The sequence below is a fragment of the Punica granatum genome, chromosome 4, assembly GCF_007655135.1.
Source record: "Punica granatum isolate Tunisia-2019 chromosome 4, ASM765513v2, whole genome shotgun sequence".
NCBI lineage: Eukaryota > Viridiplantae > Streptophyta > Magnoliopsida > Myrtales > Lythraceae > Punica > Punica granatum.
Window position 1 is genome coordinate 31814690 of NC_045130.1, and position 23932 is coordinate 31838621.

General features: G+C 36.0%; 1 protein-coding gene across 4 annotated transcripts; it reads left to right on the forward strand.

Annotated features, from left to right (window-relative positions):
• Positions 1 to 9487: 9487 nt before the first annotated feature.
• On the forward strand, positions 9488 to 13245 carry LOC116204810 (shaggy-related protein kinase eta-like). Of its 4 annotated transcripts, XM_031537124.1 has the most exons (13): positions 9491 to 9735; positions 9848 to 10062; positions 10268 to 10437; positions 10526 to 10585; positions 10685 to 10957; positions 11152 to 11226; positions 11311 to 11367; positions 11582 to 11722; positions 11862 to 11912; positions 11993 to 12088; positions 12318 to 12401; positions 12542 to 12643; positions 12756 to 13245. In XM_031537124.1, exons 3-13 carry the CDS (start codon positions 10348 to 10350, stop codon positions 12840 to 12842), a joined length of 1116 nt encoding a protein of 371 aa, XP_031392984.1. In that variant the 5' UTR covers positions 9491 to 9735; positions 9848 to 10062; positions 10268 to 10347; the 3' UTR covers positions 12843 to 13245. The 4 variants fall into 4 exon arrangements, with proteins under 4 accessions (XP_031392981.1, XP_031392983.1, XP_031392982.1 ...); XM_031537121.1 differs by having other exon boundaries at positions 9488 to 9735; positions 11152 to 11367; XM_031537123.1 differs by having other exon boundaries at positions 9488 to 9735; positions 9903 to 10062; positions 11152 to 11367.
• Positions 13246 to 23932: the final 10687 nt, after the last annotated feature.

A 23932-nucleotide genomic window follows, 5' to 3' on the forward strand; every position in this document is an offset into this window, starting at 1 on the left:
AATGGTTTTGGCTGCCTCAATTCAACTGGTGATCTACCTCTATAATTCTGAAAATTCAAATCTAATCTACGTAAGGCAAATATTTTCATCCTTTCTTTGCTGTATATACTTCTACTTCGTTCGTAAGTGGGGTTGCAAATCTTCAGTCCCATCTCCATGTCTTCCGAAAAAACCTTAAATGATCATATCTCATATTAACTTGACGAGGAAAAACTAATAAGAATTCTTTAATGAAAAATAATTATGGTAATTATTAGAGTGATTAGTACCAATCCTCTCATTTCATGTAATTTAATTGGTACTTCCTCACGACACATGTCTTACAGCCGTGAAGACGAGCTTGTGATGTATCCAAATGTGACGTCCAAAACAAAGAAATTGATTGTCTTGTTAAGGTATGTTCTTCCAATTGTTATTGTGACTTTGAATTTTATTCCTAAAATATACCCAAAAAAAAAATTATCAAACGAAATGAGTAAACTAATAATTTGCCTATCGAGATATTGTTATTACATTAAATCAGACCTCAAGAAATTTTTTACATTAAATTGAACCTTACCAGATTAAGTGTGCATCAGATGACTTATTCCGTATGCTTGCCGTCCAATAGTGGACGAAAACATCTGATGTGACATTATTTCTTACTTTTTTTTATATCAATTTTGATATTGACCTATTAAATGTACATCATATTACTCATTTCATCAAAAGATTCCGTCAAATTTTTAATGGCAAATAGACGGAATGGGCAATAAAATGTACATTTAATAAGTCAAGGTCAAAATAGATGTAAAAATTTTCTTAAAGTCAGATTTGATGTAATATCGATCTGTTGAGGGGAAAATTGTTAGTTTACTAATATATATTAGGCTTGTAGAGAATGACAAACGGGGAAGAATCGCATGCACATATTTCTTGTTTATGTTTTGAATCAACACAGATATTGAAAATTTATGATCATACTGAAGATGCTGAAGAATAACTTTATCGATTAGATTTTAAATTTTGTAAGTATTTTCATTATGGCATGTGTAATGCATTACACATACTAGCTGAAAGACCAAGACAACCACGCTCTCACCCTTTACCTTTCCTCCTATCTTTCATCTTCTCAATCAACATACTAATTGAACTAAACCTTCAACAGCGTTCAGGTTTCACGCGTATGAGAATATTCTCTTCAAGTCCATATACAAGAGAGAGAGAGAGAGAGAGAGAGATTACTCTCTTCTTGTTTTTACTGGTTTTGTTTTCTATTTTTACTCTTTTTTTTTTATAACGGTGTCCGAGTTTCGCTTGATTAATTTCAACAGTTTACATGAACACCTTATAAGACTCGTGGGACATGTTAGTCCAGCAACTGGAGCATGGAAATGGCACAATACATAATATTTTTCTGCACGATTTTAGGGTGGTTCAAATTTTGGATTTTCATCAACGAAGTCGCGTCCTTATATAATGTCGGTATGAATTTAGAATTTTTTTTCTAGTTCAAGTGAATCCTATGACATTGGTGTCTGCTGAAAAGTTCAAAATCGGAGGAAGAATAGAAGACGATGGCCATCATCATCATCATGAAAAGAGATGAGCTAACTATGTATCATAATAAAAGAATCTTCATCTTCTTCCTTTCTTCTTTATCAGTCTTGTTTTCACCTTCATTCGGAACTCCTATAAGTTCAGAGAATAAATTGACAAACACAGGCGTCCAATACCGCTATTGGTTCAAATATTGCCAGCTTTCAATCTACGAAAAGCTTTTTCACTCTCGATAGCAACCCGTTGGTTCTTGGAACAACGTATTTAAAGAATTGTTTAAAATGGGTATATTCATTCTTATATAGAGGCCGATTTGAATATTGTGTTCAAGATATTGCACATGTAATCGACTTGTAAAATTTTCTTTAGATATTTTTTTACCTTTATGTACAAGAATGATAAAAGCTTATATTATAAGTTGACTGGGATGCTTTCCCTTTGCAACCAAAACCTTTTCATCGGAATTCAGTTGACAATCGCCACTAAGTGTTGGCGCTTAATTAGGCATCGAGTATAAATTTCTCTTTACCCAAAAAAATGAAGTGCGATGGGGATACAGAAGGTAGAAAGAAAAGGGAGAGGGAACAACAAGTGTGTGCAATGCACGTCTACAATAAATTTTATTTTCTTAAAAATGGAAATATTATCACTATGGATCCTAACCTTTACATTTTTTTTAAATTTTATCCCAACATCGTTTTTTTCTCTGAGGTATCTTAACGTTGTTATTTTTGGTTTCAAATCTATCCTAACTAAGAAAATAATAACGTTAGGATACCTCAGGAAAAAAAAATACATTGAGATAAAACTAAAAAAAATGAGATAACGTTAAAATACATAGTAGTATTTTCCCTTGAAAATATAAATTTGGTGAGGGACTTTTATGCTATTTGATAGTTGAGTAAATTAGGGTGTGTTTACTTTATAAACAATGTTCAACTCAACTCAACTCAATTCCATTTATCTTCAATTCAACATCACAATCATTACTTTTTTTATTTTTTAAATATTTTTAACCATTCAATTCAATTTTTAATATTAAATTCTCTCAACTATTCATTACTTTTTCACAATTTAACAACATAATCATTACTTAATCATTATTTTCTCTCAATTATTTATTAGCTTTTCACACTTTTCCTCATAATTCAACAATACAATCATTACAAACCAATTAAAACCAAAACTCAACTCAACTCAACTCTCAATTCAAACGCACTCTTAGTAATTTGATCCCTCGTATTGGGATGCCGTCAATCGAATCCCTATCTTTTCTTACGTCAATTTGGTCAGTTAATTTTGGAAGATACATCAATTTAATCCGTGACATATCAATTAGGTCTCTTAATTTGCATGATTACATAAAATTTAAGTCCTCAAAATGACACGTTACATCAGTTAGTTCTTCAGTCACATCAATTGAATCCCCAGTGAGTCAATTTATAGGAGAAACGGCATTTGACGGCCATTAAATCTTTTGGGATCAATTTATAGGAGAAACGGCATTTGACGGCCATTAAATCTTTTGGGATTTAACTGATGTTACGTCAAAGACAAATGATGTAACATTGGGTAAGTACATATTTTTCTTTTTCGTTTTTCAGCCCCTTCCTCGCTCTCCTCTCTTTCTCTGCCTTCATCACCAGCCACCATCTTCATCTCCTGATCCATCTCCTGAGACCATCATCATCACCATCAATCTCTCTTCATCTTCTTCTTTCCTTCTACTTCCTTCCTCTCTCTCTCGGCTCCGGCAACAACTCACCATCTCAGCCACCATCACCATCCTGATCTCCCCCCTCTGGCCTCAGCTCGCAGACACTGTGGCACCATCTTATTCTCCTTCCTCTCCTCATCCTCACATCATCTTCATCACCTCCCTCCTTCCATACTCCTCTGTCCATCACCACCACACCATTATCTTCTTTTTCCCCTCATCCACCTTCCTCTTTCTTTCTCTTCCTGCAGGTGTTGCAACTACTGCCGCACCTTTTACCTCCATGCTGTTGTGCTACTGGATGTCCCTTCTCCGAACTTCTGAGTTGCTGCCATTGCCCTTTTCGAGCTTCCCAGACACCGGCGAGGGAGCCCTGACCGGAGCTCCCCCCTCAAAAAAAAAAAAGAAAAACAGAGGGGGGAGCTCTGGTGGGGGCTCCCCCGTTGGTGTCCTCCTTCGCCCAAGGCTCGTGAACCTAAGCAGGGGGCTCGCCTGCCCCGGGCTCTTTAAACCAGGGTTCGGGAGCCCCTGGTTAGTAGAGAAAAAGCTCTATGAGCTTTCTCTCTCTACGAACCAAGGGTTAGTCAGCGGCCGCGAGCCCCCTGCCTGGGTTCATGAACCCAGATCAGGGCCCGCAAGCCCTGGGCGTGCACGTTGTACAGGAGAGGGGCCTCTGGTTCAGAGGAGGAAGACAAACATTTTTTTTTAATTTAATTTCATATTTTTTTAAAAAAATATGTACGAAGTATGCCTGCTAGGATTTTTTCGGCGTGCGTGCCATTTTTCTACTTGGGTTTGGCCTGACATTTTGGCCTCTTGTATGACCTTATCCCGATGGGATATTTGAATGAGAGCTCTGCTGGATTTTTCCTTTTTTAAGCACTGCTGGACCTTTGATAAAAAAAAAATGTAGGATTATACTATAATTTTCATTAATCCAAAATTTTCAGTTCAGTATGTGATGGTTCGATTTTCTACAATGAAATTATTACGCCATTCAAAATCTAATTTCTAGAATTATACTTCAATATGATCGTTAATTTTTCAATATTATTACACATTGAGAAAAGGTTTTATGTGCATGATGTTTTCCCCTTTTTCATCTCTACAATTATTCATGGAAAAATTAAGTATTACGAGCCATCAGATTATGAAGACTGAAATTTAAAAATGAAATAGTTTTTTTTATATTTTTTTACGAGGTTTAGATCATTCGAATACAAATAATAATTAACATTTTTTCTACTTTGAGATGACGAAAAATTCAGCGCAATTTTTTCATTCCACATGATGATAATAGTTTATCTGAGTTAGATTCAACTAACATTGATGGCCTACCTTTTTCATATTTTCTTCAAATTATATTATTTTATTATTTTTTAAAAGTAATCTTAAATGATCCTAACTCGATAATAATTTTGTTGAAACATGTTGAAAACTTGAAAAGAATTTTCTGAAAATGATTTGGCTTCTCAGCCTTTCAATTCGAGTTTTTGAATGGGCATAGGTACAACCACTGTAGGCCTAGTGGACGTTTTGCACATTGTTAACGGGTTTTGCCCCATGAGCCGGATGTTTTTGGAATTTGGAGTGCCAAGGATCCTTAGGTCCCACATCATAAATAAACAAAGATAATTCTTGATTTATAAGAGGGTTGAAACTCGCATGCTATTATCCTTGACACCTGTCCTCACGTGCAGCGTGGATTCATAGCTAAGATGAGATCGGACGAGAAGTGAAGTCAACATGCTAGCAAGCACAGTGAGGTGTAGAGTGATGCATAGAGTGAGTACGTAAATGTGAAATGTTGCATAATTAGTACGCTACTAGCGTGGGGTCTGGGTTTTGCTCTGATACCATGTTTTGCTCTAGGTTTTGCCTATAAGGGGTTAGGCCCATTTGTATCTTAAAAGTTCAAATTGATAGGATGCGAGTCTCTACTCTCTTATAAATTCAGAATTATCTTTGTATATTTTTAATGTTGGTTCTAAGAATCATTGAGACGGAGGTAAAAAATTCCATCGGTCATATGAGCCAGGGAGGTTTACATTTTGATACAAGACCCGTTTTAAAACCACTGAGATGTAACATCAGTAGAGTGACTTTGGAATTTATGCAATCCATAAAATATTTTCATTCAACTATTTGATTATTTGAGGATTAATTATGATCATTGTCTACTCGTTTTCCTTTATCGAAATGTATTACATATGACTCTGTAACTTTGCCCTTTTTTATCATTTTCATTCTATAAGTTTGCAATTTTTTTCCTTTCAATTTTTAGTTATTTTCCTTTTCTTTGGTTCATTATCATCCTATACATTTGATCATTTATTTTGTTTTTATCCTTCTATTATCCTTTCATCCAACTTTTATTAAATATTAGAGCATCTACAATGATTTAAAAAAGCCGATCCAACTGCTTCCATGCGACAACTGGACCGAGACACCTTTCTTTCTCCAATTATGGGGGGAAGAGAAACTGTCCCCGAGCCTGGATTAGTGGACCGGGGGGACACTTGACGTGCTCCACTCAGAGTGCGCCACGTGGCAGGCATACGCCCCCCTCTCCCCCAAAAAAAAAGGTAAAAAGGATTAAAAAAATTTCATTGTGATTTGAGGTCGGGATAAATCGCACCATGTTCTTTTGTTTGGAATAATTAGTCCCATTGTGGTTTGCTCTGTTAGACATAGGAGGTTATGGTGTTAATTTTTTTTTCATTTTCAGTCCTCAATCTTTAATTTTTAATCATTTTGATCCTAAATCTTTATTTATCATTCATATCCTTAACTTTTCATTTTATTTCATTTTAGTCTTATAACGAAAAATCGAAAGGGGAAGAGGTCGGGGCCTCCAATCGGCAACCCCAAACCCTCCACCGAGGGTGTCGGCACCCACAGAGGATGCCAATGATCTCGGTGGAGGGGTCGGGGTAGCCGATCTGCGGCCTCGACCCCTAATCCACCGGGGACCCCGAGTTGAAGTTCCCGATCGATTTGGGGTCGGGGCTGCTGACCTATCCACCAAGGTCGCCGGTGTCCTTGTGGGTGTTGGCACCCTTGATGGAGGGCGGCGACCCCGACCCCCTTTCCCTTCGATTTTTCATTATAGGACTAAAATGAAATAAAATGAAAAGTTAAGGATATGAATGATAAAAGAAAAAGATTTAGGACCAAAATGATTAAAATGTTAAAAATTGAGGGTTGAAAATGAAAAAAAAATTAATGCCGTAACTCTCCATGTCTAACGGAACAAACCACAGAGGGGGCTAATTGTCTCAAACAAAATAACATAGTGTGATTTGTCCCGACCCCAAACCACAAGGGGGATTTTTATCTTTTTACAAAAAGAAAAAAACACACACATTTTGTCAAAAAAACAAAGAACCGTTGGAAAATAAATATGTAGTTATAAATAATATTTTAACACAATATATAATAAATACATTTAATAATAATTTCAAAAAAATACATTTATTAATTCAAAAAAATTTGAAAATAAAAATATATATTTCAACTAGTCAGAATATTATATAAATTTATTATATTCCATTTTCTATTTGAGAATTTTTTTAATAAAATTAATAAATTCAATTTATAATGTAATGTTTTAGGTATGTAATATTATCGTTAATCAATTAATATAATATTTTAATTCAAACTGAATTAGTGACAATTTTTTAAACTTACCTTTTTTAATAACTGAATTTTTTAATAAGTCGAAAAATAAAATAAAAAACTATATTTTATTATCCGAAATTGCATAATTAAAAATAATTAAAAAATTATTTGATAAATATGTAAATAAAATTTTTAAAACAAAAAAAATTGTGGAGCCACAAATGACTCCCAAAATGAGCCTCCCATTGTGTGGGATAATTTTTCCTTCAATTCATTTCGGTTAACGTGGCACATGTGAGACTCTCGAAATAAGAAATGAGTCACTAAAATGGCCCTCCTCATTGCACATGATCTTAGTGACTTTTCTTTTATGGTTATTAAATATTAGTGACTTTAATATTCCGTTTTCAAAAAACTTGCCATGTACATGTGGCGCCATCAATTTTCTAGTCCCAATTTTATGGAATTGATCTTATTCAAAATGATGAAATAAAATCTGATCCAGACATTTGATCAATTTCAGTAAAAACTAAGGTCCTGTTTGGCAATTGAAATGTGCTAAACTCAACTCATTTTAATTCCATATAAAGACAAATTAGGCAAGCTTTTTGAATGACTGGTGGGGCACAAGGGAACAGTGCTGTATATTGTATACTTAGGGACGTCTACTCTAACTGTTGGCGAATTGCTTTTGTTTTTTTTTTCTCTACTTTCCCTTTTCCTGTTGGTGGGTCCCGGCATTTTACCGTTCGACCCCATATTTTGTCTTTTTGCGAGTTAAGTTGAAATTTTTTGTTCCCAAACAGATCCTAAATATTTGCATCTTTTATTCAATTAAAATGTTCTAATTCTTTTTAGAGAAGAATAAGATGGTAAGCTGCTACAAATCAAGTGGAGAATGCTTCTTCTCAAGGAAAAAAAGAAGAAGAAATTAGGATTTTTTTTATGAATAAAATGGTGGACAACAATTATGGCAACATTACCGCCCCCATTACATAATATTTGGGCTCTTGTTTTCAACCGCGAATATATCAAACGAATTGAATAACCAGCGTAAGCACTGACCTCGTCAACGTAGCACCACCAACGGTCTAGTATAATTCACAGAAGTCGAAGATAATCTAGGCTCAAGCCAAAGAGCTCACCCTAGCATATGTCTCTAGGAGAATTCGAACTCGAGACCTAAGAGTCTCTAAACTACATGGGAGTGAGCTTGGAACCACTAGGCCATCACACATGATGGTAAAAGGAATTATAAATTAGGATATTAAGCAAACAGGAGTTTAGATGTTTACGACAATATAGAAAAATATTCAAACGAGAGATACTATTGGCAACATCATCATTTTGGAATGTTTTGGAACTACTATTACTCAGACTCAGACGGTGAATTTTTTTAAAAATATTTTTAAAATACTTTCTTTAGAAAATGGAAAATTCACTTTTTGATAGAAAAGGATTACATAATTAATTTGGATCGGATTCCGCTTTATTGATTTGAATAAGGTTGCTTTAGTTCAATTGAGAGCTAGAAAATCAATGACATGTCATCTATTAGCAACTTTAATAAAGTGGACAATCCAAATCACAGATATTTAATAGACAATCGGATGAATGGATGAAAACATAAAAGCAATCAAAGATGTAAAATGAAAACGAATAAAAAACATGAAAAGGACTAAAACTTAAAAAAAATGCAAATTTGTAAGATGAAAACAATAGAAAATAGAAAAAGGACCAAGATGGAAATGTGGACAAAGTGTAGGACCAAATGTACTTACAAACTCGTCTCTTTTGTTCAGCAACTTTTGCTCTGGACTTCTTATGCTTATGTGTGATTATTTTCATATTGAGAAACTTGATTGTTGTATTATAAGATAAAATCATTTAAAATGTTTTCATTATATGTCTACCGAGAAAAGGGTTCTCATTATATTAAGTTAAGAGAATTATCTTTAGAATTTTTTAACCTTACTAAATAATGAAAAGACGATTATGCAACGGTACCAATTACTTTAATTGAAAGAATTTAAGATTTTCTTTTTTTCCGAAACTAGAAACTAGTATAATAAATGTGGTAGGGAATTAGTTGGTCCAAATGTTACTAGTTGTCATCCTTACTCTTTTATTACTTATATGTCTTAACCTCATTTCAATCTAGTTTGAATTTATACAGTCAGGGCAATGTTATTCTACGATTTAACACGAAATGATACAATTCAAGTGCAAAATAACTAAGAAGTGGTCAGAGAAACGCGAGGTCCCAAGAACTTTTGAAAACGATTTTGTATTTCTAAATACAAAAAGGAATTTTTTTTCGAATACAATAAGGGATTCACGGTCTAATATAAGAAAATAAAAAGAAAATTTGAATAAATAAGCATAGGTAGTCTCACCGATGAGAATCGAACCCGAAACCTCTAGTTACCATGCGAGGGTCTTATCTACTTCATTACATCACATTTCTCAATTTTTTTTGTTTTTAATGTTTTCCACATTTTTCATTCGGCGATGTATTTTCAACTAACTTTTTTTCACTGGAAAAGCCATTTTTTTCAATTCCTGGAAAACAGGAGGGTCCTACTCATAAACTGAGTGAGAGAGAGAGAGAGATTGGGGAAACAGGGGAGGGAGAGAGGGGAGCTGGAGTCACATGGCCCTTTGTTCTTGTCTCTCTTCTCTCATGCTCACTCACTCTCTCTCTCTTTCTCTCTCTCTCTCTAACTAGAGCTGGGGACCTTCTCCTCTATTGCCACACCTCCATGATCACCTTCCCAGACTGAACCTAACCTCAAGAGATCATCATCAAATGAGTCAAAAAGATGCCTCCCTCCCACCCATCCATGGCCGACGATAAGGTACCCCTGCTATCACCTTTTTCTATGTCTTTCCCCTTTGGCTGCTCAGATAATCTTGTTCTGATCAAAGGGGTCTTGTAAATTTGTGATCTTTCTTGATCTGTCGGGGCAGGTTATGAGATGGGTTGATTTTGGGTTGTCTGAGCTGCACTGTGAACTCTTGACAGGACAATGAATCAGTCCTTGCTGGTCTTAATCTGAACAGAAAAAGGGGATTGCTCTGTGAACTTGTTCTTGGTGATTGCCATTGATGCTACAGGCAATCCTTGGATTCTGCTCGCTGATAGTTAGCTCTCTCCTAGTTTTAGTGATTGCTTACTGACTGAGGTTAGTGCTCTAGTAGTCCTTGGTTTGATTTAGTCTTTGTTGTGATTGTCTCCAAGCCTAGAAGCATCAAAGAGATTCTTTTCCTGAGCTGGGCAGTTTCTTCGGTGTTTCAAATCTTCGGAGAACTTCTTGTCCAACCATCGGGTTGAGTTTTTCTGAACTCTCGAATTTGAAAGATTGATGATTATTTTTCCCAACATTGTAGGTTCAATAACAAACAAAGCGGATCAGCGGTCGGCTCTTCTGCATAGGAAATTTGACGCGGGACGAGTTGCCTTGCAGCAAATGGCATCCACTGTTGTCGATCGGAACAATCCAGTTGCTGGTCATATCATATCCACAACTATTGGAGGGAAAGATGGAGAGCATAAACAGGTAAAAATTGGCCTTCTCGTCACATTTTAACCTTCGACTTGATCTGTGTTTATGATTGCCTCCTTGACTCTAGAATTGCATAAAACAGACTGTTAGTTACATGGCAGAGCGTGTTGTGGGGACTGGGTCTTTCGGAATTGTTTTCCAGGTTTGTCAGAGTTATTTTTCCTCTATTTGTATGTATAAGTTTTCTTTTAACTAATTGATGTGATCTATTCAGCATTTTACTTTTCCTATATATTATTAGGCTCGATGCTTGGAGACTGGGGAGACTGTGGCCATTAAAAAGGTTCTGCAGGATAAGCGATTCAAGAACCGTGAGCTGCAGTTGATGCGTTTAATGGACCACCCGAATGTTATTTCCCTGAAGCACTGTTTCTTTTCTACCACCACAAAAAATGAACTGTTTCTCAATTTGGTCATGGACTATGTCCCGGAAAGCCTGCATAAGGTCTTGAAGCACTACAGCGATGCAAGGCAGGCGATTCCGCTCATATATGTCAAACTTTACATGTACCAGGTGTGCAATATGTCACTCGCAAATGTATTTTGCTTTTTTCGTATTTTCCTGAGACCTCAGATAGGTCAGAGACCCATCAACTAAATTCACAGAATTGACCAGTCTAGTGGTTTTATAAATTTGCTAATGAGTACTGCCTAAATGAGACCTGCATAATATGTTCTTTCCGGCTATTATCTGGCTATGTTTTGCAGATCTTTAAGGGCTTGGCTTATATCCACAATGTTCACAGAGTCACCCATAGAGATCTAAAGCCTCAAAACATTCTGGTACGCCCGTTCTCTATCTGTATGCTTTTTGAAGCAGGATTCGAAATAGTAGCCTTTCCCATCAATTGCTCGTCTTTCTTGCAGGTTGATCCTCTTACGCACCAGGTTAAGCTTTGTGATTTTGGAAGTGCAAAAGTGCTAGTATGTCGATTTCTAAAATTCTCCTATTCTGTATCATCCAAAGTTCTTTTTGCGTTTTTCCTATTACTACGCAGTAACATTTGGGTGAAGCCACCATTTGGGTGGCCCATTACTCAACATGATCATTTTTGTTTTTCCTTTCTTTTTTTTTTTTTGGGTTTTATTTTTTTGGTAATAATAGAGCACTCATTGGGGAATTTGAATTTACACTTAGGTTGCTGGTGAAGCAAACATATCATATATATGCTCCCGATTCTATCGAGCACCGGAACTTATATTTGGGGCTACTGCATATACGACTTCCATTGATATTTGGTCAGCAGGTTGTGTTCTTGCTGAGCTTCTTTTAGGCCAGGTAAGCCCTCTAGCATCTTTAAGATACCCTTTTATTAATCCCCGGTTTTTACATTGTTGCACTTTTTGATAATATTAGTACACTTTATCTTCAAGTTCGGATTTTTGAGGTATATTTTGCGATGAAAATATTTATGTAGCCTCTATTCCCTGGGGAGAGTGCCGTGGACCAGCTCGTAGAGATTATCAAGGTAAAGAAAAATGTCTGTTCTCCAACTTTCATACATTTTGATGATTGTGAACGAGCTATCACTTACCATCAACTCTATAGGTTCTTGGTACTCCAACTCGGGAAGAAATTCGATGTATGAACCCAGAGTATACAGATTTTCAGTTCCCTCAGATAAAGGCCCACCCTTGGCACAAGGTCCGCTCTTGCATTCACTGTTTGGTTTTAGTATGCATTCTTGTGTGAAACTTGCATTTAAGTTTAACAGTTTTTTTATTAATCTTTTTAAATTGAACGAAGAAAAGTTAACGCATTTTCATCCACAACCACATCTTCAGAGCTGAAAGTCATGATTTTAGTCTCTTCATTGCTATTTTCACTTAGTGCAAATTCTCAATACTTGGAACTATATTCTCAATTACTCCAGGTTTTTCACAAAAGGATGCCCCCAGAAGCAATTGATCTTGCTTCAAGACTGCTGCAATACTCTCCCAATCTCCGTTGCACTGCTGTAAGTTATGCTTTTTGTGGCGTTATTTCATGAAATGCTATTCTTTCCCGGGGATTCTCGGTTCAAAATTTTTTTTTGGTTATGATGCTTTGTAGAAGATGGGAGAGAGTAAGATTTGTCAAATAACTAATTGTATGCAGCTAGAGGCGTTGGCTCATTCTTTTTTCGACGAGCTTCGGCAGCCCAATGTCCAGTTACCAAATGGTCGATCTTTACCTCCGCTCTTCAACTTCAAAGAAGAAGTAGGTGTTCTCTCCATAATTGGTCCTCTTCATGTTTATAGTCGAAGCTAGGGAGCATATATGTGAAGCATTCGAAAATTTATGATGACCATAATCCGTGCACATTTTGCAGTTATCCGTGGCTTCACCGGAGCTTGTTAAGCGGGTGATACCTGATCACATGAAGTGGCTATTTGGCCTAAACTTTGCGGGCACATGAACTATGTTATTTCACGCACACATTTGAGCATCATTATATCACTTAGAATGGCATTGCAGATCTGAAGCCTATCTCGGGCTTTTAGGTGATTGATGAAGTTGAAGCACAAGCGCCCGCTTAATACTTGAAATATAAATAATCTTGTTACCCGCGGCTCCTTAGTGGCTACGCTTCTAGATGCATCTGTACCATTCTGTTCGATTCCATAGTACCTGCACATATTTACTTCGAGTCCCGAGTTTGTACTGAGGCTGAGAAAGGAATGCAAAGTATACCAATGTATAGTTCGAGTTCGAAGCATATTGTACATCAAGTTTCTTGTTGCTTTTCCTATTTGGTCTGATTCAAGCTTTTCTAGACATGTAGTTTCTAAATTCAGAAGGCTGGCAATTTCTTTTTTCCACATTTGTACTTTTTTCTTAAATATAGCACGGCATTTGAAAAAAAACATAAGATAGCACGACCTTTACATTTTTTTTTCTAAATGTAACATGATCTTTAGAGAGTAGCATATAAAGGCATAATCTTTGTATTTTTTCTTAAATATAGTACAATCTTTAAGTTTAATTGCGCATTTAGTAATGTAAATCATTCAATCAAATTGTAACCATAACATCTAATGTGGAGCTAACGGTGACGAGTAGACTTCACATGATTGAACGAGTACACTTAACATGATTAGACGATAACAATTAATATGAAGCTAATGGTTTTAGGTTTCACTCGTTTAATCATGTTGTGCCACACTGCATCGTTAACTCTAGCTAATTGTTAATTTGACTGAATAATTTACATTATGTTAACTACACAACTTAACCTAAAGGTCGTGTTATATTTAGGGAAAAGTACAAATGTCGTGTCATTATACTACTCTTTAAAGATCGTGTTACATTTACGAAAAAATGCAAAGGTCGTTCTTTTTTTTACTATTTTTCAAAGGTCATGCTATATTTAAAAAAAAAAGTACAAATGTCGTACTTCTTTAGGTAATTAAGCCTTATTTATTTGTAAATGTGTAATTAATGTTGTCAAGAGCTTCTATAGATTGGCTTGTATTGCTGCTTCGTGCGAATAGAAAATCTTTTCTGAAAGCATTGTTCTTGGATCAATCGACTCGGGAATTCGACTTGGTATTTGTGGAATGCGAAAATTATATACCGACTTGGAATATGCATGGGCAGAACACACATCAACTGAATATAAATGTAGTCATACTCTGAAACTTAAATATCAGGAGTTAAAAGCCCCCATTAACTTTTATTGCTGATGATATGCTGCAAATGACGACAGGAATCATGTTTTACGAAGTGCATTCAGCACCTGCTCCGCCGTACAGAAGAGAAGACGTCACATCTTTTGACGCGAAAGCTGTGCGTAAAGTATAGTCCGTAACATCACAGGCGATCAGCATACATGGTCAGCTCGTCGTCTCTTAACGTACGTTAGGCCATCAAAGTTATATGCTATGCTTGGTTACAAAGTTCAATTTTATTTAATATTTTTTTAATTCAACAATACAACCATTATTTTTAAATTTTTTCTTCAAATTATTTTTCATAATTTTTATTATTTATTAGTGGAATAGCACGTGCTTGTCTTAGCATAATATATTTCTTACAATAGTTTCAACATTATGTGGTAAAAATGATATATTATGTTACAATTTATATAGGTAAGCTATTCATTAACTTTCTCAAATAATTAGTTTTAAATGCCGAATAGGCACATTACTTATATCGATGGAACTTGTGAAGGATGCGAGAAAATTTTTCACAATTTAACAAAGTGGCCTAACATTAGAATATTAAGGAATATAATTAAGCAAATTAGAATATATAATGGAATATATTTTCAATTGGAACATATTAGTGGAATTAGGGGAAGTCACTATACAGCGGAATATGTTCTCAATTGGGGCATATCAGTGAAATTTATTATAATATATAAAAGCTAACAAGTGAAAAGAGAATGCCCCATGAAATCAAAATATGAAACCCCCTTAGCTTCATGTTCAATTGACTTTTCAATTCTAGTTCAATGAATATTTACAATATTTTGTTTGTTACATATTCAACATATTTTCATTATTTGTTCATATCATATGTACGTAATAATATATAAATAAATATTTAAAAAAATAAAAAAATTTCTCTATAATTGAAAAGATCTCTTGAAAATATGTGATCTTTTTAAAATTCAATGTACCAAATTTCATTTTTTTCATTATTTTTTACTCAAATAGTTTCCCAACACCCTAACTCCTACAAAATATCTCACTTTATAATTCATAGTGTTTATTATGTTTACTCGGTCAAATATATGATTTTGAAAATATTTTTTCTTTTTGTCTATATTTTTTTACATGTCATATGTGTTAAGTATTTATTTTCGTCATGCGAACATTGATAAAAAAAATTTGCGCAACGCTCGGATATAAGCTAGTTATAAATAAGGGAATTTGGAACATGCAGTGAGATATAGTCCATCGTTTAGATATATATTGTAATATTACGTAAGTATAATTATCGTATAACATTTTTAAAGATTGGAAGTTTTTTAAATAATTATTAAGGGAATAATTATGTATATACATTTGGTTGTTTTGCACAAGGAATCAAAATTGAACGCGCATATATTTTCTTCGTTTTCTATGAAGCTCATAACATATTTGTTACTTCATGAACAATTTCACTGGTTGAAGGTTGAATAGCTTTTTCTTTCATGGTTCATTACTTTTTTTTTTTTCACATTCATTAGGTTTTCAAAATCATTCTACTACAGTAGGATTTGGCTGTTTTTATATACTATTGCGATCGCTTTCAATTGCTATGAGTTGGAACGTTGATTCATTTATTTGAAAAGTTATCTATTTTGTGGAATAGTTGTTGCCATATCAGATGTAATTTTTGCTAGGTGGCAATCCCGACTGAGTAATTGCCGAGCTAAATAAAATATTAATAGTAAAAATAAGCACCTTAGATAACTATCTTTTTTTTTAATCTTCTTTTCCTTAAATAATTATTTGAGATTTCGCGTTTTCTTGTACTTGAAAAACCGGCACACGCACATTTCCGCTCTTTTCGACATAAAATTATCTTTCACCTTTTTTCAGTGTGCTTTTATATCGTTGGTAATATTACACTCAAATTACATAATCAAAGATAAATAGTTTAGGAAAGTAAAATGATTAGAAATTATATAATTTAAAGGTGAAAAATAATTTTGTCGTAAAGAAATGTGCATTAAATAATTATTTGATATTTAGCGTTTTCTGGCACACGCACATTTCGTCTCTTTTCGACATAAAATTATTTTTCATCAGTGTGCTTTTATATCCTAGGTGGGGTTTTTATACTACACTGAAATTACATAATCAAAGATAAATAGTCTAGGAAAGTAAAATGATTAGAAATTATGTAATTTAAAGGTGAAAAATAATTTTGTCGTAAAGAGAAGAAATGTGCATGTGCTGGTTTGTCAAGTATTTTATTTTTCACCCTTAAATTTTATAATTTCTAATCATTTTAGTTTCCTAAAATACTTATCTTTGATCATGTAATTTTAGTGTAGAATATAAATCAAAATTTGGCTCCTTGATGAAGAACAGTCATTCTTCACTAATATACTTTTTTTGAATGAGAATTCATATAATATATATTTATTCAATATTACTTGTAGTTAAAAAATAAAAAAAAAATCTTTCTTGCACAATTCGCAGGTTATCACCTAATTACTACAAGAAAAGTGATATTTTCGTACGAACTGACAGTACTTAGAAACCCCTAGCTATAAATTTGTGTAAAGTAAGAGTTTAGTTTTAAAAGAAAAGGTTTAAGAAATTGCAATTGGTATAGTTACTGAATTTTGAGTCCTTGGTATAGCTTCACAAATTTAGTCTAATGCACAGGTATCGCGTTGATTGTTGATCAAACATCCTTTTTTTTATTTTTATTTCCCAACAAATGTACAATGACCATTGCATTTTCCCAGCGTATATTCTAAACAAAATATTAAAATCACACACCAGATGAAAAATGTATTCCATTTAGATTCATCTCCATTGCTTCTACTTCCCAAGTCATTGAATAGCACATTGTTTCCCGCTTACAAGATATTGCATACAGGTAGCTAGACCTTTAACTCCTACAAGATAAAGAACGTACTTCACTGCACGTGGACTCGCTCTCCACAAGCCCTTACCTGAAAGGTTGTCAAGAGTAAGTGTCGTCACAATCCTCAATCTCGATTCATAAGGTAGTGATGTAGCTTCAGCTGTGAGCTCACCTTGTTTAAATAAACGCAATATAGCAAGCAGCCAGCTTCAGACATTAAAAGAAAATAGCATTCAGAACACATGCTTGTTTTAGCAATCAAAAGAATAATGAGAATTATTGTTTATCAATACTAAATTATTTAGCATAACAAATTGTATGTGGTACGACTTCTGAATTAGTAGCAGTTGCACCACATATGTTTCTAAATATGGGTTCATGTCCGCTTATGCTGGTTTCTAAGTACTAAATAGATGCTTGTTGAGCGGTGTAAAATCGTCCCTCAAAGTTCCATCTAGGCGCATGGCGAAGGTCCCTTGTCGATTCGATCCCCTGCTGAAATGAAACTCCTTTTTTCCCTGTTTTCCATTTTTAAGTATTTAATCGAGGTTAAAAACGAATCAGTGCACTGTTATTACTACTAAAGGAAATCGCATGCTCTCTTTTCTGTACTGCCAATGACAACCAGAGCTTCATTTCATCGAAGACTCTTTCTAGCATGGTACTTTCTCGGATCGTCTAGTCTATCGTGGTACTTTCTCTCTGCAAGTGTTTCGTAATCTCTGTTGAGTTATTACCCGATATGACTGTGGAGTTGAAGGCGTGTTGCTGTAAGCCTGAAGAGGTTAAAAACTTGCTGGAGCATCTTCTGGGCCTGGACATGTCCCACAAAAACATAATACAAGATAGAAAATAGATGCATTCTGGTGGTGGGTTTTTTGAATCTGGACTCGAACATCAGCTGGCGTCACCCAAGACTGTTGATAGAAAATTTCCACCGACATGGCCGGGCTGATGATCATGATCTGCCCTTAATCATCACTAAGGTAGAATGTTGGCGGATGATCATGCTCTGTCCTTAATCATCACTGAAGCTAAACGAGCGTCAAAGAAGAGGGTATAGCGTGGTGGCGCACGCACTTCGCCTGGTGATTACCTGTACCCCTTTAGCTAAGGAATATTATCGATCCATAATGTGGCAAAAACCGACTGCGAAATGTTAATTATGGTTAAAGAAACAATTACATGATTTCAAAATGGGCCCCCAAAAGGCCAACCAAACCGGCCCACTTGAAGGCCCAATGCAAGTTGCTCGCTCTGCTAAAGTCTCTTCCTCAACCTTCCAGAGGCAGGAAACTACGTCGTTTTGCACTTTGCGGACATGAAAGGTAGTTTTGTGTATCGGGTTGTAAATTTTCGTGAATGAATTTCACCGTTCGCTCAGCAGGGGCAGTAGTAAGAGACAAAATTCTGTGGGCCCCAACTACATGGGCAGTCAAAATGGCTTATTAGACATTGACACTGAGAATTAGAATACACGACCTTATAAGGCAATTTAATCTAGACAACGTCCTAGGTGCTGTGATAATTTGGGATGCTTTTAGTTTAGACGAAAAATTACGATAGATTGAATTATTATTACATACGCAAACGACCAAGCATGATTAGTTTGCTAACTTAATTATGTTTGGTAATGGAGTCTAATTTCATTACAGTTTCACCCCGCTCAATTTTTTCTCAAATTTAACAATATAATCATTGCTATTTTATGTTTTTTTTCTATTTAATAATAAAATTTTCCACATAATTTTTCTTAATCATTATTACATTCAATTATTTGATAATACATTCTTTAACTCCATTTCATTCTTCCATCAATTCAGTAATATAATCATTATTTTTTTTTCGTTTTTTCTCCTCTTTCATAAAGAATTATTATATATACTTTTTCATAATTATTATTACAATTTAAAATTAAACATATACATTACTATTTGAAATGGAATGAAATGGGGTCACCGGACCCAACAGTTATGAGTCCGCGTGCTTCGTGAGGACCATCAGAAATCCAACTTGAGACGAACTTGACCGAGAAGATTTACATTGTGGATGTTGAACTTGAAGATTTATCCTTGGCGGCCGCCTTGTTATATTATATCTTGTAAATTATAATATTATATTAATTATACTACATATTATATCTACCTCTGGTCCATCGGACGATTGGAGCAAGTGGAGATCTTTTCCCACTCGCTTCTTTTTTTTTTCTTTTTTCTTTTTACATTTTCATAATTTTCATTTAAAAAAAAATTCTTTTTTTTTTGTATTTAAATCCAATCTGAATGAGGTATCACGTAATTCGATTTACATATTACGCCAAATGATCCGATTATTATAGTCATACCACTGATTTTTTAATTTTTTTTCCCAACAGAGAGTTTGTATTTTTACGGATAAGTAATTTTATTAATAGTTTTATACTGACTAACGGAGAAAAGGATGTCAACCGAGTGGCAGAATAAGGAGAAAACGTGTGTTACGACAAAGCAATAATCATCATAAGCTTGGAACGAGAACGAAAATCCAACGGGCAGCCCACAAAAATGTTCCATGATCAAATCAATGAGGAGATCGCATTGCAGCGACGACCTAATGTTCATCCCAAGGACGAGGAGCGACATGAAGATGGCAAACGCTTCATGCTACCAAGCCAGCCCCGAGCCTCCCTGTACAGCATGAATAAGTCAGGTGTACAGGGGAATTGAACCTGGGTTCTCATTGTGGCATACATGGAGTCTACGATGTATGATATTTTTGTCGCAACAGAAGTATATGGAGATGATGATGATGATATCTTTCATGTTAGTGTTATTGCATATATGCCTTGTTTTGGCAGGCTATGAAGTGGATTCTGAGATATTTGCCAGGTACTTCTTAGGAGTGTAAATGAGATGAGATAATTTACGAACAGTTCGAAAGACATGGCTCTTTATCCTGTGTTTGAAACTCACCATTCCACTTTTCTCATTTTTTATCATTCTTTTTCTTTTTTATGTTTTATTTTTTAAAATTTTTTCCTTTTTTCCTTTTATTTGTTGCATATTAGACTCATCTTTCTTCCCTTCTCATATCTTTTTTTTTATCAATACCTTCTCTCTCTTTTTTTTTTCATTTTCACAAATGCATTCATTACGAATTAAACTACCAAACTAAATATTATCATTAAATTTACTGAAACTTGAATAACTTTCATACTGGGGATATATAGAGTTGTATTAAATTAGGTAATTGTCTATTTTCTTATTAAATTCAACATATTTTATATTAATTTATGTTGTTTTTAGTTCACGGTCACAAGACAGTAAATCACCAATAACTAATTCTTAGTTCATGTTTTGTATGGTCTGGACATGCTTTTATAAGTTTGTAAAGATATTCACATAGACGGTAAATCGCCGATAATCAAGACCTTCTCTCTTTCTTTTGTTTTCATTTTCACATATGTTCTCACTACGAATAAAACCACCAAACTGAATATTATCATGAGATAATTTACTGAAACTTAGACAACTTTCATACTAGAGATATATAAAGTTGTACAAAATTAGATAATTGTCTATTCTCTTATTAAATTCAACTTTCAACTTTCTATATTTTATATATAGACGGTAAATCACGGTTGCATGTGCATTTGTTATTCTGAAGTATGGTGCAAACAATACAATTTAATCCACCATCTTTTAATTCTCAAATAATTAATTTTTAAATGATAAATCTTAAATTCGTCTTATTTATATTGATGGAACTTGGTAAGGATATGAGGAAAAATTAGAAAGTTCAACATTTTGTTTAAGATAAAGCAATACTGTAAGAAAAGTAACAAACAATCACATTACGGCATTGCTAAGAGTAAAGTTACTATTTTAATATTTAGTTAAGCATCTATTTCCGCCAACAAATGTAAAGTAAATGACCACAACATTTTCCTTTATTTTTTTTGTATGTGTATATTCCAAGTGAATATTCAAATCATACCCCAAATAAAACAAAGTATTTTTTTACATAATATTTCCTATCATTGATAAAAAGAACAGAAAGTTGACTGCAGTATCTACATTTGTACAATCTATATAAAGGCCAAACAACCGGTATCATAATCATAAGCTCTCTAACTGAAAGACGAAGTACAATCACCATGCCTTCAAATATGTTCTCTAATTGATACGCTCCTTGGTAGCATCATATTTCTCCAGTTTTGTTCAGAAGTAAGGCAATCATATCAACTGCCAATTTGAATCCACATGATACATTTTTTTCCTGGTGGGAAGACATAAGCACAGAGAGTGAAGCGGATACAATTGCTAACTAAAGAGGCATAAATATATTAATTTGGTAATTACGGCGATGGAACAATTTTATTGGCTATTATCACGTGACTAAGGAGAAAGACCGTCCAAAAAGACTGCTTGAGGGTGGTGGTATGTAAAGATTATGGGCAGCCCAAGACATTACTAAGTGTATCTTGTACTGGGCATATTATAAGACAACATCTAAACCGGTTAAATTAATATAAGTTAAGAATATCATAGACTATATAGCTCTCATACTGGTTTTTCTTTTTTTCACCAGAATAATACAGGCACAAAATAGTTAACCTCTATTCATGTCCGAAGCAAAATAGCATTATCATGTAGTTAAAGTTTGTGATCGTAATCTTGACTCGCCAGTACTCCTTGTAATTGAGCTTAATGTGCCACTGAATCCGGACTGGGCACACGGGGCTCGTGCACCGGACTAGAGGCCCTGTTGTTGCGTGATTTTGCCTGGCCTGAGACCACTGACGTCCACTCTGTAAGATAAGCACGACGTGTAATTACTTTTACGAGTATCATGGAAACATAGAGCAGGACAATTCATGAGCAAACCGGGAAACCTAATTATGCAGACTACGGAGAAAACATGGATTACAATAAAGCAAGGATCATCCTAACATAAAACGAGAACCAAAATCCAAAGCGAAGCCAAGACAAATGTTCTATGATCAGATCATTGCAATTTCATTGCCACGATCACCCAACGTTCTTCTCCCAGTGACAAGGAGCGAGACCAAGATGGCAAACGCTCCTTATGAACCAGGCCAGCTTGAGCGGTCCTGAATGCATGAATAAGTCATGTATACAAAGGGTAATTGAACCCATGTCCCATTTGTGGCATGCATGTGTTACGAACGGACCTTCCTAACATCGAAGATGATCGAGGGAGCCTGAAGTTGTTGAGGTTTGCTAGGGAATGCGTGCGATGGAGTCTTCTAGAGAGCCTCAGTCCCTGAACCTTCTAGAAGTTTCCCGATCCTTCTATAATGTCGGTAGTTAGGATAATTGCATTTATACCAGGTAGAAGTAGTTGGATGTACATTAAATACCGAGTGCCTATATAAGGGCATCACCTTCTCAATTGTAGACACACTTGAAAAAACAATACAAGTATCATTCTCCAGAGCTTCTCTCTCTAGTTTCTCTCTCTAGAAGTTCTGTGAAGGGAAAGGCTGTCTAGAATAGCGATTCTAGGGCTGCACGGGTAGGGAACGCTAGATAAAATAGCAAGCCCATGACAAGTGGTATCAGAGCGAAGGTCTAAGGCGATGGCAATCACTAACCAATCGGAGGTGGTGAACGATGATAGGAGGGCAAAGTCCAAGAAGCAGCAGGAAAACTCAAGGGATCCACTAAGTTCGTTTGAGGGCCGCATGACAAAGATGGAGGTTGTCATGGCGGACGTCCAAGGCAAGACCGAGGACGCGTCCAAGGGCATGGAGGAGCTCCGCTCGGACTTGGAGGAGCTTCAAGAGGGTATGCAGGGCACCTTGAACACTGCAGTGGATGAGCTGACCAAGCAGGACGAGACGCTGGAAGCCCTTGTCTCGGCCATGCATACTGAGATCGATGAGCTCAAGGCCGAGCTCGTGCAAGTACGGAGGACTCGTGTCAATGGGGGTGGCATGGGTCAGTTTAGCGCGTGTCCAGATGTCCCGAGGCCCAAGGAGTTCAAGGGAACTAGGGTGGTCAAGGACGTGGACAACTTCATATGAAGTATGGAGATCTACTTCCGCGCGACGGGAGTAGAGGACGAAGCTATCCGTGTGGGGATGGTTTCCATGTACCTTGTGGATGTCGCTTTGCTATGGTGGCGTTGGAGGTGCGACGACCGAAGTGGCAACATGGTCAACACTTGGGAGGAGTTCAAGGCTGAATTCCGCCAACAGTTCTACCCTGAGTATGCGGAGGATGAAGCTCGCGCCAAGCTTCGACGCTTGGAGCATAAGGGTGAACTTCGGGAGTATGTGCGGCAGCTCACGGAACTCATGCTTCAGATTCCATCGCTGACTGACAAAGAAGCCTTCTTCTAGTTCATGGATGGGCTGAAACCGTGGGCTAAGCAAGAGCTGCAACGCCGCGGTGTGCAAGATCTGCACAAGGCTATGTCGACGGCGGAGTCACTGGTGGAATTCCGCTCATCAAGCAAGTCCGACTCGAAAGAGAAGGGCAAGCCCAAAGGTGGGGGAGATAAAGAGAAGTTCCACCGATCCAATGGCGGCATGAAGACCAAGTCAACTTTCAAGGACAAGGCGGGGTCGAGCAAGCCAAAGGGGAAGGATGAGCGGATGCTCAAGTGTTTCTTATGCGATGGTCCGCACATGGCTCGAGAATGCCCTACCAAAGCCAAGCTCGAGGCGTTGGTGAAAGCCGATGAGGAAAAGGAAGAGGAGACACGGTTGGGCTCGCTACGTATCCTTAGCTCCATTACGACCAGGAAGGCCAATCGATCGAAGGGGCTCATGTTCGCGGATGTTGAAATTGCCGGGAAGGCATTTAGTGCTCTCGTTGACACAGGAGCATCCAACCTCTTCATATCTGAAGAAGGCGCAAAGAAGCTGGGACTTCGCGTTGAAAGGACAAGGGGGCGGCTCAAGATGGTGAATTCTGAAGAAGTCCCGACATGCGGTGTTGCTAAGGATGTGGATATCCGGATCGGGCAGTG